Source organism: Salvelinus namaycush, chromosome 10 (assembly GCF_016432855.1).
Source record: "Salvelinus namaycush isolate Seneca chromosome 10, SaNama_1.0, whole genome shotgun sequence".
Taxonomy (NCBI): Eukaryota; Metazoa; Chordata; class Actinopteri; order Salmoniformes; family Salmonidae; genus Salvelinus; species Salvelinus namaycush.
Genome location: NC_052316.1, coordinates 12,436,165 through 12,455,031, shown reverse-complemented (window position 1 = coordinate 12,455,031; position 18,867 = coordinate 12,436,165). Strand labels below are relative to the sequence as shown.

General features: G+C 42.6%; 1 protein-coding gene and 1 long non-coding RNA gene across 6 annotated transcripts; one reads left to right on the top strand and one right to left on the bottom strand.

The window, feature by feature from the left end:
• Window positions 1-4,769: 4,769 nt before the first annotated feature.
• LOC120054685 (kelch-like protein 26) lies at window positions 4,770-10,268 on the bottom strand. The gene is made up of 3 exons (XM_039002226.1): window positions 10,080-10,268; window positions 7,115-7,297; window positions 4,770-6,586 (listed from the first exon to the last, which is right to left on the bottom strand). Exons 1-3 carry the CDS (start codon window positions 10,127-10,129, stop codon window positions 5,005-5,007), a joined length of 1,815 nt encoding a protein of 604 aa, XP_038858154.1. The 5' UTR covers window positions 10,130-10,268; the 3' UTR covers window positions 4,770-5,004.
• Window positions 8,549-17,951, top strand: LOC120054686. 5 transcript variants are annotated; one of them, XR_005477629.1, is made up of 7 exons: window positions 8,549-8,873; window positions 14,301-14,379; window positions 14,932-15,002; window positions 15,143-15,348; window positions 15,486-15,588; window positions 15,761-16,087; window positions 17,351-17,951. It is a non-coding gene; the product is annotated as an uncharacterized LOC120054686 (long non-coding RNA). The 5 variants fall into 5 exon arrangements; XR_005477630.1 differs by lacking the exon at window positions 14,932-15,002; XR_005477628.1 differs by having other exon boundaries at window positions 14,932-15,348.
• Window positions 17,952-18,867: the final 916 nt, after the last annotated feature.

Sequence of the window (18,867 nt, the reverse complement as noted above, 5' to 3'; positions counted from 1 at the left end):
AAAGCCACTCAATATCTGAACTACACAATGAACTGAGTGAACAAGGTATCCCCAGGGGGGGACATCTACCTGGAGCAGCACATACACACACCTGTTCTGTCAAAACCATGGATGGCAAATTCACAGACCCACAACAAGATTACAAATTCTCCACAGTATCTTTTGAAGTAGATTACAGAAAGTATGAAGGACACATGGCAGATATGTACATGCTACTTTTTCGAATATTTACTAATCATAATTTTTTTTGGTACAAATAAAGATTTTGCTCTACCAAAGTTGAAATACCAGTAATGGATAAATCAAATCCTTGTAATTGTATCAGGGTCATGATGAACAGAGATAAACTGAAATGGCCTATACCAAATTGATCAGTTGTCCAGATACAGTAGGCCTATAATTGACTGACAGGAAATATTGGGATTCATGTCTTTGTGACATTTACAGTGATGCTGGAGTTTAAATGCACAGTATTTAGCTAAATACAGGGTATGGTCAAGTATAGAAAGGCAAAAATAGCACCTCATATAAACCATACATTAATTATGAATAATCTCATAAGCGCATGTTGTCCTCTGACACACTTTTAAAGCATGAAGCTCTGGAGCAAGGGCATTTCTCAACATCTTATTCAATAGAATTTTCTGTAAAAAACACTTACACAAATGACAAAAGGATTAGTATGCTGATCACAAAAAGAATGTGTACAATCTACATATCACATCTGTATTACAGTACTGTATAAGAAAGAGGAAGAGCTCATAAAATGAAACACATTCTGGTATGGTCTTGTATTTCACAGTTTCACTGACGGGTCAAGTAGAATTTTCTACGATTGGGAATAAGGTTTCACTTGTCTTCAATTTACATTAATCTGCCATCCCATGAAGATTCTGTTGTTCTTTGAAAAATGATACATTCATCTACAACACCTGAATGCTGTTTTCAGTTCATGTAACTGTAACGGATGTGAAATGGCTAGCTAGTTAGCGGTGGTGCGCGCTAATAGCGTTTCAATCGTTTACGTCACTCGCTTTGAGACCTTGAAGTAGTGGTCTGCAAGGGCCGCGTCTTTTGTGGAGCGATGGGTAACGATGCTTCGTGGGTGAATGTTGTTGATGTGTGCAGAGGGTCCCTGGTTCGCGCCCGGGTCGGGGCGAGGGGACGGACTAAAGTTATACTGTTACATAACACCTTTAATTAAAGCTGGAATCCATAGCGGTGAAATTGAACACATCCGGTTGCGATATTACAACAACAGACATTACTTCAAACAGACACTGATTTTTTCCCGTTGGACATCATAGATTTTTTTTGCTGGATGCTCATTTCCTCAAAACAATAACAAATGCATCTAGGGGCGGCTGCTTCGCCTATCGCGGATCTCAGCTTTAAGGTTATGCAGGGTTGTTTAAAAAAGGGGTTTAGGTGGTGTAGAGGCATTTTTAAACCAATTTCTCCACGGAGAAATGTATCTCCGCTGAGATACATTTTTGCATTTTAAAGCGAATTCCCTGCGATTCTACATATTCTGCCATGGAGGGAGTGACAATGTTGCTTGTTCTTTCCATCAGGAGGTCCCCCTTACATGAATTTCAGCTCCTTGCCTTTAGCTCTTTGGCCTTCAGAGTTCTGGCAGGACTGGATAGGTGAAAGCAGTAGGCCTATGTCTATTTGAAGATAGGTGATGGCATCATCCTATTTCTCACACCTATAGAGTCCTTTTGTGTAGGAGCTAGGAGAAGGGGGTGACACAAATGTAACTTGGCCTTCGAATCTGGCCACTTGACCAGTACCCTCCCACCCCCACTTGTTCATCACAACTAAACACTGCAAGAGTTGGACGAGACAAAATCACTTCATTCTGATCTACAGTATTGATTATACACAGTATAACATTTTAGAGAAAATGCAAGAAGCCTACAGAATTCCTACATAAGGAGCACTAACCACGGATGTTCTCATGCACTCACACAGATGACCTGGCCTTCACAAATCACCCGACGCCAACCCAATTGAGATGGTTTGGGATGAGTTGGACCGCAGAGTGAAGGAAAAGCAGCCAACAAGTGCTCAGCATATGTAGGAACTCCTTCAAGACAGTTGGAAAAGCATTCCAGGTAAAGCTGGTTGAGGGAATACCAAGAATGTGCAAAGCTGTCAAGGCAAAGGGTGGCTACTTTGAAGAATCTAAAATATATTTTGATTTGTTTAACACTTTTTTGGTTACTACATGTTTCCATGTGTGTTTTTTCATAGTTTTGACATCTTCACTATTATTCTACAATGTAGAAAATAGTAAAAAATAAAGAAAAACCCTTGAATGAGTAGCTGTGTCCAAACTTTTGACCAGTACTGTACATTAATTTTCAATGGAACGCTGCGTTTGCCTTGCAGCATTGCGTTGCAGAAGCAGTTGCAGTGCATTCTGTGTGGTGGACACTTTGGATTTATCAAAAGTATGCATCAAATTGTATGCGTAGACGGCTTGACAGAAATGGTATCAGATCGAAGCATCAGAAGTTATGTAGCAAGCTAAGGTGACAACAATGCCTCCCATGGACGTTTCCCAGTTGATTTGAATGTTCAACATCATAGTGTAAGAACACTTTTTAAGCCTCAAAGGTTAAAACAAGTATTTTCAAAACAAGTCCTTTTTGGCTAGCCACAGCAGTCAACTAGCTAGCTAGGTAGCTTTCTAGCACATTCACTAATTTGTTTGTAAACAATTAACAAGCTAGTTAGATACCACATGTTCTTGTCAAACTGTCAACAGAGTAGCTAGCAAGCAACAAGATATGCCAAATAGCAGTCTAAAAACCACACGAGGGCAAATCAGATTTGACGGTTCAGACACAAGTCGCATGGCCAGGAATAAGATTTGTATCGGACTTCAAACCGCCTACGAAGGTGGTTTGAAATGTGTCTTGAAATATCCGATTCCATGTGCTTTTTGGCTGTTCAGACTGCAGGAAAAAGAACAGATTCTAAATTGGCTATATGCAATAAAATTGAATTTGAGTAACTTCAATGTGAACAATGCTTACGGGTCCCATGCAATCTAATCTGTCATCAAATCTGTTGTCATTTTTGTTTTGTTTTAAGTTAAACCCCGCAAAGTGACTATTTCAATGTATTTACCCAGCCAATTAATAGAAACATGCTTCCTTGATGCATGGCACAAATGTAGAAATGTTATCCTGCAAATCTGTTAATAGGTTTTTGATTGTGGGTAGTGCTTTAAGTATTTTATTAAACACCCAAAACTACATTGAAATGTCAATAATTATCTATTTAAAAGTAAGTCTGTCCTTAGAGCTAACACTTATTTTCCATTAAAAGGCCACTAATACATTTACACTAGCTCTGGCCTTCACATCATTTCAAACACAGTTCGTTATAATGCAGCACATGGACCTCAACCATAGGATGGAAGATGAAGTAATACACTGTAGCCTATATTATATCAACATCTTAACAGATCTTAACAGATAAAACATTATGGAGTCTTAAAGGAAGTTAAGGCGAAAATGTCACAAATATTCCAACTTCAATTCATTATTTCTCAATTATGCGTTAAGATACAAACGTCAAATACAGTACCTTCAGAAACTATTCATACCCCTTGACTTATTCCACAACTTGTTATGTTACTGCCTGAATTTAAATAGGATTAAATACTTATTTTTTTTATCTCACCAATCTACACACAATAACCCATAATGACAAATTGAAAACATGTTTATTTAACATTTATTGAAAATGAAATATCAAATATACATAAGTATTCACACCCCTGAGTCAATACATGTTAGAATCACCTTTGGTAGTGATTACAGCTGTGAGTCTTGCTGGGTAAGTCTCTAAGAGCTTTCTTTGCACACCTGGATTGTAAAACATTTGAACATTATTATTTTTCTTCTTCTAGCTGTCAAGTTGGTTGGTGACCATTGTTAGACAGCCATTTTCAAGTCTTGCCATATATTTTCAAGTCGATTTAAGTCAAAACTGTAACTAGGCCACTCAGGAACATTCAATATTGTCTTGTATTCAGGACATAAAGTTAATTTATTTGCCATTTTTGGGAGACAGTTTTACTTTAGTGCCTTGTTGCAAACAGGATCTATGTTTTGGAATATTTTTAGTCTGTACAGGATTCCTTCTTTTCACTCTGTCATTTAGGTTAGTATTATGGAGTAACTAAAATGTTGTTGATCCATCCTCAGTTTTCTCCATTAAACTCTGTAACTGTTTTAAAGTCACCATTGGCCTCATGGTGAAACCCCATGGTGAAACCCCCCGAAGGACCCCTGTATCTTTGTAGCGACTGGGTGTATTAATACACCATCCAAAATGTAATTAATAACTTGACCATGCTCAAAGGGATATTCAATATCTGCTTTTTTTTTTATCCATCTACCAAATATCTTTGCGAGGCATTGGAAAACCTCCCTGGCATTTGTGGTTGAATCTGTGTTTGAAATTCACTGCTCGACTGAAGAACCTTATGGATAATTGTATGTGTGGGGTACAGAGATGAGGTAGTCATTCAAAAATCGTGATAAACACTATTATCGCACACAGAGTGAGAAACTTATTATGTGACTTGTTAAGCAAATTTACTACTGAAATTATAAAGGCTTGACATAACAAAAGGGTTGAATAGTTATTCACTCAAGACATTTCAGGTTTTGTTCATTTGTAAAAATGTCTAAAAACATAATTCCACTTTAACATGATGGGATATTGTGTGTAGGCCAGTGACACAAAATCCAAATTTAATCAATTTTAAATTCAGGCTGTAACACAACAAGTTGTGGAAAAAGTCAAGGGGTGTGAATACTTTCTGAAGGCACTATATGTGTCATCCATCCTTCTTCCAAAGGACCCTTCTGTGGATTAAATTGACTAAAAATCCCCCAAATCATGGTATCTTTTTTGTTTTCAGTTTTGTGAGGAATCACCCATGGAATCAAATTGTCACAGTCACTTTGGGCGGAGGGATTACCGTTGCGTGGTGGTTTGTGGAAGTATGATCGGCGTACACGCAATTCCTGCAAAAGACTCAGGGAAGTGCAAGTCCCTCTCCCACTCATCAGCCTCTGTGTTGTACACTTGCACGATGCTTGTGACATTGTTTAGATGCCAATTGTACCCTCCAACAATATAGATATTTTTGTCCAACAAGCAGCAGCCTGCCTCAGATTGCCCTGCTCGCATTGGGCTAACAGTGGTCCACTGGTCATTCTCTGGAATATAATACTCAACCACCAGGACGTCAAAGCAGCGGTCCACATGGTCCATGCGACCACCCAGGCAGTAAACACGGTCTTTGGCGGTGATCATAGCATGAAGCACTCTGGGCTCGTTCATGGGCGATTTGAAGTCCCATTGGTCAGATGTGGGATCATAACAGTGCAGGGCTTTCTTATCGTCCACCGAGACACCGTAACCCCCTGAGATGTAGAGCTTGTCACCACAGGGAGTTCCTGCATGGCCCCAGATTCTGCGTTTCAGTGGTTCCACGTAGGTCCACTCATTTTTCTTGGGACAGTAGCACTCTACGGACGACAGACTTCCAGATCGGTTGCGCCCCCCAGTGGCGTAGAGTTGTCCTTGAAGAACGTTGAGCTGGAACTGAATGCGCCCCTCCTGCATCGGCTGGATGCGCAGCCATTGGCTCAGGTGCGGGTCATAGCGGAAGCAGATGTTTACCGCCCCTTCGCCGCTGCGGTACTGCAGGTGCTGCCCGCCTACTACGTAAACAAAGTTGTCCAGCACCGATACACAGGCGTGGCTGGAACCTGTCTCCGCCTCCGTTAGTTCCTTGAACTGACGCGCTGCAATGTCTGGAAGATAGAACACCTTACTGCTCACAGTACGGTCATTGTCAGTGTAGGGTGTCCCACCAAAGGTAATGAGCGAAACTACTTCGGAGCGGATCATGGTCCGAGGGGACTGCATCTCGTGCTGACGAAAGGGGAGGATCTGGAAGTTGAAGGCCTCCAGGAGGTACTGCCTGCACAGCACGTCCTCTACCATGATGTCCACCGTCTGCACGCTGTCCACCAGCTCCGAGGAGCGCATGAGGGGGAATCGTACGTGGCAGAGCACTTTGTTGGCTCCGGCCCGGCGGGCCTCGTCGTGCTGCAGCCAGCGGATGGCAGCGTGGAACAGGTCGATCTCGCTGCAGTTCTTCAGCTTGTTGCTCTGCAGGAAGAAGACCAGGCGCTCCATGGGAATGTGCAGGAAGTCCTCCTCCTCAGCGATCTGCAGGAAGTGGCGGAAGGTAAAGGTGTCCACAGACTCCTTGAGGGAGGACAGGTTGAAGGTGGTGGCCATCTGGCCAATGTTCAGGCAGGTCTCTACGCTCATGGCTGACTTGAGGAACTCCTCACAGAGCTCCACGACTGGGACCATCTGGAGAAAGACAGCTGCTCCCAGTACATCCTGAATGCAGTCCAGGTCAAGTGTGACGTCTGCGCTGTAAGCAAAGTCAATTATGTGTTTCAGGCCGCGGGCAGACAAGCCTTTCAGCTCAATGGTGTCCTTGTTTGACTCCCTCATGCCTCCGGTGAACATGGCTCTGCAAGGTAAGTGAGAAAGCCATTTAAATAACTGTCTTTATGTTAAACTTGTTTTATTGATTTCCCCCCATTCTAAACAACATATTAATCTGAGGTAAATTAGACACAGAACCACTCCCCTACTTGCCATGCAACATCAGGACAAGAACATCAGATTATTCATTTAAACATATTCACATTGCACATTGTACACCTGTAATGTTATTATATCCCTCCCTATCAGTTCCACATATTGTACCAATTCCTCTTCCCTTCTCTCCACTATGCCTCTCATCTGACTCAGCTTTTGATGTATCATTATTTCACACCAAAGCCAAATTCACCAACACAATCACACTCTTCCCTTCACCTCTACATCTGTATAATGATTTGATTTGTACGTCTCTTTACCTGGGTCTCTTTTTACCGGTCAGTGTATCACTATAGTCAGAGAATACATCCAGTGTCTAGTTCTCTCAAATCAGTGCAGATGAAAGGAAAGGAGACGAGTAGCAGAAGCCATTTTGGAGACACAGCGTCAGTCTCACCTGAAGTAGTCACTGCAGGAGGCCAGCACTGCCTTGTGAACCTGGAAGCGCTCCTCATTGATGGCCAGCACCACATCCAGGAGCTGCCCCTGGACTCGCAGGACCGACAAGCCCTGCAGGAGAGTGGCGCTATGGCTTGGGGCTGAGAACGTGCAACGCAGGGTGCTATTCTGGTTAGCCATACTGGAAGAGAAAAGGCCTATCACTATCAGTTTATCAGAATAAGTTATTTTTTAAAGTATTTCCACGTATCTTCTGCCAATTAAGCTTCTAGGATGCTTGTCAGAGTTTACTGATCCTGTTGTAGCATCAGTGACAGTGCTGAGCTCTTGCTCTCCTGCACTTTGTCCATCCGTTTTCCCAGCAGCTGCATCATCACCCTCATCTCAACTCCCTTTTCTTTTGAATTATTCAGCTGCTTCATATGAAGAAATGCCTTCTTTTGTATTCAGAGAACAAAGCCTGTGTTAATGGTGATATATATCCCTTAAACACTAGAGAATATCTTGAATTGTTCACCACTTTCAGGACAATTTAATCTCACTAGATATTGAGTGAGGATATGACCTTCTTAATGGATAATAGTAGTATAGGCTGCCTATCTATGATACCTGGGGGGAAATTATAACTGTACCTCACAATTTATGTTGAAACATTATATTTTGTTAAATAGAATGAAGTTGCCTACATATTTATCCAATATATAGCTTACATGCGGGAAGTGGTGTGTCAATTATTGTGGTGACTTACAGTATGACTGACTGTGCCTCTGGTAACTGGCAGAAGGCTATCAATTAAACCTAATGAAATCAAATAATTATGACTGCTTGGCTGTTTTGAGACAAATTCTTGATTGGGTTTGGTTGACAAGACACAACTGAAAAGTTATATATTTTTACTTTTTTTTTAAAAAGAAAAGTAAAACTAAAAACTAGCTATAGGCTACATTATCATCAATAAGTGGCGGATTAATTTCAGCAGGCCATAACATTTTTCATTTGATGCTGAAGAAATAGGGACTTTGCAATGTGTTGCGGTGGTGCATCTGCTAGAGGAAATTTGCTTATCCAGATGCATGAGGGGGCTAAAGGGGGCTTAGCCCCCTCAGTTTAAACTTGTGCCCCTTCAGTTTTAGTTGTATGTGCCTATATAAAAATAGCTAAAAAGTTCAGATGATTGAGTGACAGGTTGGCACATAAAAAAATGGGTATCTCGCTGCGTCAGCACAATGGGCAGAGTGCACCGTGGAGTGTGTAGGGGGGCTATGGAAAGCCACGGGGGCAGTTAGGTGTGAATCCTTTGGGTTTCCATAGAAAGTGGGAAAAACACTTCTCATCTCTGTGATAGGCTAAGTGAATAACGTGATACGCCTCTGCCTGTAATATTTGATTTACAAGGGCGGGGTCAAGGTTACCAGTCAGGCCCTGTTGAGGATGCAGTGTTGGAGGCCTGTCTGTCTCCTTCCTGCTCCTCTGCTGTTCCTATGGGGGGCGCTCTGCAGGAGTGTCTGCCCTGTGATGGGGTGTATGAGGTTTTCATCCGGACATTGACTGACACCGATTATGACGAGCTCTCTCCGCAACCTGGAGAGGAAAGGGTGTGCTCTGACCCTTTCCCCGGGCTTGGAGAGAAAATGACCGCACCGCAAAATGTTCCTGGGTGTGACATGGAAGTCTGGAGACAACCCCAGTGTCCACTGTGCATCGTTCTGGAGAGAATTCTCCCTTACCTGCATCAAAAAAGGTCCATGCGCCAAAAGGTTAGTGGACAGCTGAACGTTCGATTTCATTGTTTGTCAATGTTTATCAATGCCCCATGAAATATACAGTATATTCATCAGTGAAGTTACTGTTAATCACAACATAGTCCCCCATTAATTTAGAATGTTTGGTTACAGAAATGTGTGTAATTAATTAAATGTAGCCTAATACCATTCTCATTCTCCAAGTGGAAAAGTTGTTTGGAGAGCTCACAAACTGCACAACGCTTGTGATTTATTTAATTGCGTGTACCAGATAACTGTCAATTTCTTAATTGTCTTTGTTTGGAGAACATGTTTCTCCGTCATGTTTAATGGTGTAAATGCGCGCACTTTAGTGTGCATAGATATACCTGGCCTGCGCGCCAAGAATAGTTCACTTTTGGGTAACTCAAGCGGAGAATGTATCCAAACCTGTGCTTTACTGGTTAAGACAGGTTTTGCCTGATAAGAGGCTTTTTATTTTGCATGCTGACATTTTTATATATTTGTAAATATCACCGTCACCTTTGAAACACCAGCGCTGTGTAAATAACCCCAACACTAATTTGCACCTCTACCTGCTGAATATTTGTCCTTACGACTGCTAAAAGGCCCATATTTTATGCTGATATGCGCAGCGGATATAGGTTACAGATTTTGCGCCAACCTGTCACTTTAAAAGCACTCAATGATCTCGGAGTCTCTGCATTTGAACTTTATGTTTATTGTGGTGTAACGTAATATAAGCAGAATTCGATATAATTCCAATACAAGAACCCCCCCAAAAATATAGCCCTTCGCCGAATTCAACTGCCCCCTTAAATCCCTTTATCCTGGAACGGGGTCTGTAACTATGAACGTAACAATGTTACGACAGAATTCCAAACAGGTAGCCTAACATTCTTTCTTACTCATACCTTATCATTGGCAATATTTAGCCTAGAATGTAGCCTACCATGGATACAATGTACAATAAATGAATCAATCTGCAAAGATATGACAATTCATGCAAAAACAAAAAAGGCCAGTATCCTCGGGAATTTCTTGAAAATCCACCCGAATGTCCTCTCGCCCAATGTTTCACATTTATAAATGTTTTAATTCCTTACCCGGTATGTTCTCCTGGATGCCATGTAGGCCTATCACATGCCCATTTACCTCTGTCTGCCTTTTGGTCTACATACAGTTTTCCCATATTGATTTCACCACGAGTGTCATCCTCACCTGTTCTGCGGACGATTCGAGGCGAAATCCCCACCATCCGACTCCGCCATTTTCTAATGTAGCAGTAGGTCAAAGGCATAACAAAATAAACACATCAAGCCTATCGACAAACCAATTATATTACTTTCCCCCGTGCTAAAATATGGTGATCTCTGCACCAGATGTAAATGTTCTGTTGTGCTGGGACTTTTTTCGGGTTTGCACTGAGCGTGCGCGCGCAACTGTACTTTTGTGAATGCCAGGTCTGGGAAAACCACTGCACAGATATAACAAGGAGCAGAAGTGTAATCAGCTAGCTAGACGGATTCCACAGTGATTTGCATTTGCCTGTGCATTTCATAATATATATATATATGTAGTTTTGGACTGCTGTTTAAGGCATTCGTTAAGATTACACTCGCCTGTTATTGCTGATGTAGCAGTCGGGCTAGCTAGTATGCTAGATAACCATCATAATGGTTTGGTTAGCTAGCCAATTTAGCTAGCTAGTGTCGTCAACCAGATTAGCATCTGAATTAGAATTATTTAGAGTGTAATGCAGTTGATTGATAACAATGGTATGAATGAACATATATTCACCATTATATGACCATTATAACCCAAAATAAATGTGGAATGGCATGTAGACTGAACACACAAAAATATAAACTCAACACCTAAAGTGTTGATCCATGTTTCGTGATCTGAAATAAAAGATCCCAGAATATGCACCAATAGCTTATTTCTCTCAAATGGTAGTGAGCATATCTGGTATGCCAAGATAATCCATCCACCTGACAGGTGTGGCATATCAAGAAGCTGATTAAACAGCATGAACATTACACAGGTGAACCTTGTGCTGGGGACAATAACAGGCCACTCTATAATGTGCAGTTTTGTCACACAACACATTACCACAGATGTTTTAACTTTTGAGGGAGTGTGCAATTGGCATGCTGACTGCAGGAATGTCCACTAGAGCTGTTGCCAGATAATTTCATGTTAATTTCTCTACCGTATGCCGCCTCCAACGTCGTTTAAGAGAATTTGGCTGTATGTTCAACCGGCCTCACAGTTTGCGGATGTCAACTTTGTGAACAGAGTGCCCCATGGTGGCGTTGGGGTTATGGTATGGGCAGGCATAAACTACGGACAATGAACACAATTACATTTTATCGATGGCAATTTGAATGCACAGAGATACCGTGACGAGATCCTGAGGCCCATTGTCATGCCATTCATACACCTCCATCACCTCATGTTTCAGCATGATAATACATGACCCCATGTTGCAAGGATCTATACACAATTCCTGGAAGCTGAAAATGTCCCAGTTCTTCCATGGCCTGTGTATTCACCAGACCAGAAATGTCACCCATTGAGCATTTTTGGGATGCTCTGGATCGACGTGTACGACAGCGTGCTCCAGTTCCCGCCAATATCCAGCAACTTCAGACAGCCATTGAAGTGGAATGAGACAACATTTCACAGGCCACAATCAACAGCCTGATCAACTCTAGGCGAAGGAGATGTGTCACGCTGCATTAGGCAAATGGTGGTCGCACCAGATACTGACTGGTTTTCTGATCCACTCCCCTACCCTTTTTAAGGTATCTGTGACCTACAGATGCATATCTGAATTCCCAGTCATGTAAAATCCATAGATTAGGGCCTAATTTATTTATTTCAATTGACTGATTTCCTTATATGAACCGTATTTTACATGACTGTATTTTTCTAAATTTATTTAACTAGGAAAGTCAGTTAAGAACAAATTATTATTTACAATGACGACCTACCAAAAGGCAAAAGGCTTCCTGCGGGGATGGGGGCTGGGATTAAAAAATATATACTGTACATATAGGACCAAACACACATCACGGCAAAAGAGACACCACACCATTACATAAAGAGAGACCTAAGACAACAACATAGCATGGCAGCAACACATGAAAACACAGCATGGTAGCAACACAACATGACAACAACATGGTAGCAACACAACATGGCAGCAGCACAAACCAGGGTGCAAACATTATTGGGCACAGACAACAGCGCAAAGGGCAAGAAGGTAGAGACAACAGCTCGTTCCATTCTCTAGCTGCAGCGAACTGAAAAGAGGAGGGACCCAGGGATGTGTGTGCTTTGGGGACCTTTAACAGAATGGGACTGGCAGAACAGGTGTTGTATATGGAGGATGAGGACTCCAGTAGGTATCTCAGATAGGGGGGAGTGATGCCTAAGAGGGTTTTATAAATAAGCATCAACAAGTGGGTCTTGCGACGGGTATGCAGAGATGACCAGTTTACAGAGGAGTACAGAGTCCAATGATGTGTCCTATAAGGAGCATTGGTAGCAAATCTGGTGGCCGAATGGTAAAGAACATCTAGCTGCTCGAGAGCACCCTACCTGCCGATCTATAAATTACGTCTCCGTAATCTAGCATGGGTGGGATGCCATTGTCGGTGATCAGGCCTACCACTGTTGTGTCATCTGCAAACTTAATGATGGAGTTGTGCCTGGCCATGCAGTCGTGGGTAAACAGGGAGTACAGGAGGGGACTGAGCACGCACCCCTGGGGGGCTCCAGTGTTGAGGATCAGCGTGGCAGATGTGTTGCTACTTACCCTCACCACCTGGGGGCGGCCTGTCAGGAAGTCCAGGATCCTGTTGCAGAGGGAGGTTTTTAGTCCCAGGATCCTTAGCTTAGTGATGAGCTTTGAGGGTACCATGGTGTTGGATGCTGAGCTGTAGTCAATGAATAGCATCCTCACATAGGTGTTCCTTTTGTCCAGGTGGGAAAGGGCAGTGTGGCGTTCAATAGAGATTGCATCATCTGTGGACCTGTTTTGGCGGTATGCAAATTGGAGTGGGTCTAGGGTTTCTGGGATAATGGTGTTGATGTGAGCCATGACCAGCCTTTCAAAGCACTTCATGGCTACGGACGTGAGTGCTGCGGGTCTGTAGTCATTTAGGCAGGTTGCCTTCGTGTTCTTGGGCACAGGGACTATGGTGGTCTGCTTGAAACATGTTGGTATTACAGACTCAATCAGGGACATGTTGAAAATGTCAGTGAAGACACCTGCCAGTTGGTCAGCACATGCCCGGAGCACATGTCCTGGTAATCCGTCTGGCCCTGCAGCCTTGTGAATGTTGACTTTAAAGGTCTTACTCACGTCAGCTACGGAGAACGTGATCACACAGTCGTCCGGAACAGCTGATGCTCTCATGCATGCCTCAGTGTTGCTTGCCTCGAAGCGAGCATAGAAGTGATTTAGCTCGTCTGGTAGGCTTGTGTCACTGGGCAGCTCGTGGCTGTGCTTCCCTTTGTAGTCTGTAATAGTTTGCATGCCCTGCCACATAAGACGAGCGTCGGAGCCGGTGCAGTACGATTCAATCTTAGCCCTGTATTGACGCTTTGCCTGTTTGATGGTTCGTCGGAGGGCATAGCAGGATTTCTTATAAGCTTCCGGGTTAGAGTCCCGCACCTTGAAAGCGGAAGCTCTACCCTTTAGCTTAGTGCGAATGTTGCCTGTAATCCATGGCTTCTGGTTGGAGTATGTACGTACACTGAACTGTGTTTGATGTGATCAGGGGTGTATTCATCGCCGATTCTGTGGAAAAACGTTTCTTAACGGAAGTAAACGGAACAAATGGGGATAAACATATTTGAATTTGTCCAATAGAAACTCAAATTTAAAATTTTTGGACTAATAATTACACCCTAGATAAGCTAGATGCAGACAAGATTGTGCAAGGCGGTATTGAAGGTGTCAATGTCTGTCACCTCTCGACTCTATGTTGTAAACTTTCATTCATAGGCTAGGTTGTAGCAAGTAGCAACCTTATGATAGGTATAGGGAAAATTAGAGTATCATGTAGTAGCCTAAACCTATCAATGTTCTCTCTCTCTCTCTGGCTCTCTCTCTGTTTCGCTCTCTGGCTGTCTGTCTCTATGGCTGTCTCTCTCTGTCTCTCTGTCTCTCTCTGTCTCTCTGGCTGTCTCTGGCTGTCTCTCCATCTCTCTTTGTGTCTGTTTCTCTTTGTCTGCCTTTCTCTCTCTCACGCTCTCGCTCTCACTCTCACTCTCACTCTCACTCTCCCTCTCACTGTCTCTCTCTCCGTGTCGGTCTCTTGCGAAACTGAAAGCAAATCAACAATGACCCTCCTTGGCCTTCGGTCCTATGTGATTCTTCTATGTAATTGCTCCTAACTTTTCATTTTCTTTATTCTTTCTATTTAGGTGATATTGCCAGCTGCAATGATGACCTGACAGTCAAGAAAGACCCATGTTTAGGGAGGTCATTTGCAGACTTTAAACCGTAAGCATTGTGCATCTTACTTTTGTGTTGTATAGTTAGAAGGAAATTCTGGTCAGTTTACAAATGTTATGTGTAATGGAAGGCTAAAGACTGTATTATTCGTAGGTTTCTGGTTTGGTTTGGGTGTGTTCACCTCTGGGCATCGGTCAGAACGCAATGATGGCAAGACTTGTAGGCTTGTAGTTTCCTGAAGGAACAGACAGTAAATAACAGGACAATATGTATAGGGCTATGGGTTGATCAGTAGAAAGGCTACTGTACCACTGATCCATAACTGTGGATGTGGAAAGGTGATAGTGCTTCTGTGTGGTTGACCTATATAGGAGGAAGCAGAATGCAGAGTGCCAGGAATAATATCAGGAATAATATACAGCAATTATACAATGACATTACTTGACACCATTTACAATATAAACTGTAAAGGCATCATTTACTACACAGTTTAATACACATAAAGGGACTAATCTAAAGCACCACTAGGTGGCAGTAGTAACACATGAACGACTAGGACATTGCTACATAACTGAATTGTGGAATCTCACTGAATCCCAGTCACACTTTGGCAAGAAAGGAGATCCATGAAGTGAACTGAATCTCTAAGCCTGAATTCTCGTCAAGTCAAGGTAAGGATGGCTCCCCTAGGGAGCTCTACACTCACAATTCCACTTAGTTCAGGAACTGAATGGGAATTCTTATGGACAAATCAAATATCTTAGTCAGCTGAATGTAAATCAACGGGGCATTGCATTTCCACAAAATCAAGGGTGTTCCTGACAGTTGGAGAGATCTGAGAATCGTCCTGCAGTGACGAGGAGGACACGGAAGGAAAGGCGAGTGAAGAGGAGAAGGAGGTGCTAAGTGTGGTCACACCATCGTGGTGTCGTATCTTCTCGACTACCCCAACAAGATCCTGTCGGTCCCCGCGCCAGACCTATCTCAGCTCACACCCCCTCCCATGATACCTCTCAGGTAGGGACCGCTGGTTTACTAACAGACAACTACTGTACTTCTACAAACTTGTATGTTTATTTGTCTGACACCAAGTTGATACCAAATATTGATACCAAATATAATTTTGTAATATTTCCTTACATCTTACCTAACAGGCTCCATGAGTTCCATGCCAAGCCCTGGCCATGGTGGTGTCTCACCAAGAGGCAGACAGAGTACCCTCCAATATCACAACAACTCCACCCATCATCACAAAAGGTCAGTCCAACAGCAAATATAGGTCTAACTTTGTTAATTCCCTTACCATGAAGAAAACTAGACACTAGTTGACTGCACAAGGCATCAAAGCGTTAAAAGTAATTATTAATGTAATAATGTATGGTACAACCTTGTAGCTAACTGGTTTTGTTGTCCTGTGTGGCTGTCTCAGGCGGCTCCAAGCTGAGGCTGAGCCCCATACAGGATAACCCCGTCGCTGCAGATGGTCCAGACAGACCTGCTGCCCCTCTTCCACCTGTACCAGCCCCTGGAGTCCATCGTGAAAGAGACGGGGCAGCCCCTGCAGACCAGCTTCGTACCTTGGCCACCCAGCAGTCCAGACTTTAGTACGGCAGACTACCCCGACAGCTCCTGCCCTGACCTGCTGAGGCTGATGGTGAGTCAGCTGTAGATGTTGGGGCAGCCGGACCGGGCATTCTCACTCAGGCCCCTGACGGACTCATAGTGGCCTCCCCTGCTCAGGACGACATCATAGAAGGTATGTGAGCAGTTACGGTAGAAGCTGGTTCTTTACTCTTCTCATAACTAAAAGTAGACACAGTATTCCGTCCCCCATCCTTTTCCTTAATGCTGAACATGGTTTTTAATTTAATCTTACATTCTAATGTAAGATGATGTAGTTATATACTGAACAGAAATATGAACTCAACATGCAACAATTTCAACGATTTTACTGAGTTCATATAAGGAAATTAGTCAATTGAAATAAAATTATTAGGCCCTAATCTATGGATTTCACATGACTAGGCAGGGGTGCAGCCATGGGTGGGCCTTGAAGGGCATAGGCCAACCCACTTGACAGTCAGGCCAACCCACTAGGCAGCTAGCTAATCAGAATGAGTTTTATAATTATTTATTACAGACAGAAATGCTCCTCAGCCTCCCTCCCCCCCACACACACACACACACACAACCCAGAGAGATAATCCCGCAGGTAAAGAAGCCGGATGTGGATGTCCTGGGCTGGTTACACGTGGTCTGCGGTTGTGAGGCCATTTGGACGTACTGCCAAATTCTCTAAAACGACATTGGAGGCAGCTTATGGTAGAGAAATTAACATTCAAATCTCTGGCAGCAGCTCTGGTGGACATTCTTGCAGTCAGCATGCCAATTGCACGCTCCCTCAAAACTTGAGACATCTGTGGCATTGTGTTTTTTAAAGTGTCCTTTTATTGTCCCCAGCACAAGGCGCAACTGTGTAATGATCATGCTGTTTAATCAGCTTCTTGATATGCCACACCTGTCAGGTGGATGGATTATCTTGGCAAAGGAGAAATGCTCACTAACAGGGATGTAAACAAATTTGTGCACAACATTTGAGAGAAATAAGCTTTTTGTGGGTATGGAAATGTTCTGGGATTTTTTTATTTCAGCTCATGAAACATGCAACCATCACTTTACATGTTGCATTTGTATTGTTGTTCAGTGTAATTTGAAGGTTGACTCTTAACAGCTCTTTCTCTCCCCCTGTGACCGTAGCAGTGAATAGCAGAGTGCCTATGTTGAACACTACAACCGCGCCCATACCCATAGCACAGACGCCAATCAACGCAGTGTCCCCACCCTCCATGCCCCCCCTCTAACCCATCGATGCACATATACGTCACACAACGTAGCAATATTTTTATATTTATATATTTCGGGGAACTTGATCATTTGTGTAGAAGTGGGAGTCTGTATCTGTGTATGATGGTGTTGGAGGGTAATCTAACTGTCCGTCTTCTAATCCTGGCTGCTACAGATCCTGCTGGATAAAGGAGAGGACATTGAAGCCCAGTCTGCGAAAACCCAGTCTGAGAGAACCAAAAACACAATGATGTTTATCTGGACAATATTGCAAAACATGTTGATGCTCTCAGTATCACTGAATGTCTTACATGTGTTGACTCACACTGCTTTTTTAAATACATTTCCATGGGTGAGCTGGTTGGATGCCACACACCACGAACTCAAGGTCAAATGGAAGCTATGGTCCATGTTGTGTCTATAACTGTTTCCACACTGACAGGAAAAGACACTGCTGTGAAGGGTCCTGCCTGACCCAAATGCTTCAAATGGCACAATTACATACGTAAGAGGCTGTCTCTTTGACAGGTGTTTATGAAACGGAAACCATCAGAACACTATCCCTCACAAGATATACTAGTGAAAGTGATTGTTTGATTTCAAATGTTTTATCATAAACTAATGATTAGTTACATGTTGAGTACATATTTTGCTACCCTTTCCTGATATGATTTTATAAATCCTGACTGGAGTCTCTAGGTTAGTCTTGTAGCTGAATGTATTGCTAATATCACCCCCAAAAACCATGCTGTTTCATTATGTGTATCTCATTAAACATTTACATAAACGTCTGTGTGCTACGTTGTGGTATTTGTTTCTGTGTTGACAGTTGCGATGGTCAAACTAAAAAGCATTACAAATCGAATTATTAATTTGTGGTCACTGACCTACCCATAATGTCAAAGTGGAATTATGCTTTTGGAAATGTATGATGGCAAATTCATTTAAAATGAAATACTTGAGTCAATAAGTATTCAACCCCTTTCTTATGGCAAAGCCTAAATAAATTCAGGAGTTAAAATGTGCTTAACCAGTCACATAAATTGCGTGAGCAATAATAGTGTTTAACATGATTTTTGAATGACTGCCTCGTCTCTGTACCCCACACTTATATGTTAAGGTCCCTCAGTCAAGCAGTGAATTTCAAATACAAATTCAACCACAAAGACCAGGGAGGTTTTTCAATGCTTCGCAAAGAAGTGCACCTATTGGTAGAATGGTAAAAAAATATATACATTGAATATCCCTTTGAGCATGGTGAAGTTATTCATTACACTTTGGATGTTGTATTAATACACCCAGTCACTACAAAGATACAGGCATCTGTCCTAACTCAGAGAGTAAGGAAACCACTCGGATTTCACCATGAGACCAATGTGACTTTTTAAACAGTCACAGAGTGTAATGGCTGTGATAGGAGAAAACTGAGGATGGATCAACAACATTGTAGTTATTCCACAATACTAATCTATTGTAGTTGACAGAGTGAAAAGAAGGAAGCCTGTACAGAATACAAACATTCCAAAACATGCATCCTGTTTGCAACAAGGCACTAAAGTAATACTGCAAAACATTTGGCAAAGCAATTAACTTTTTGTTCCCAAATTCAAAGTGTTATGTTTGGGGAAAATCCAATCCAACACATTACTGAGTACCACTCTCCATATTTTCAAGCATAGTTGTGGCTGCATC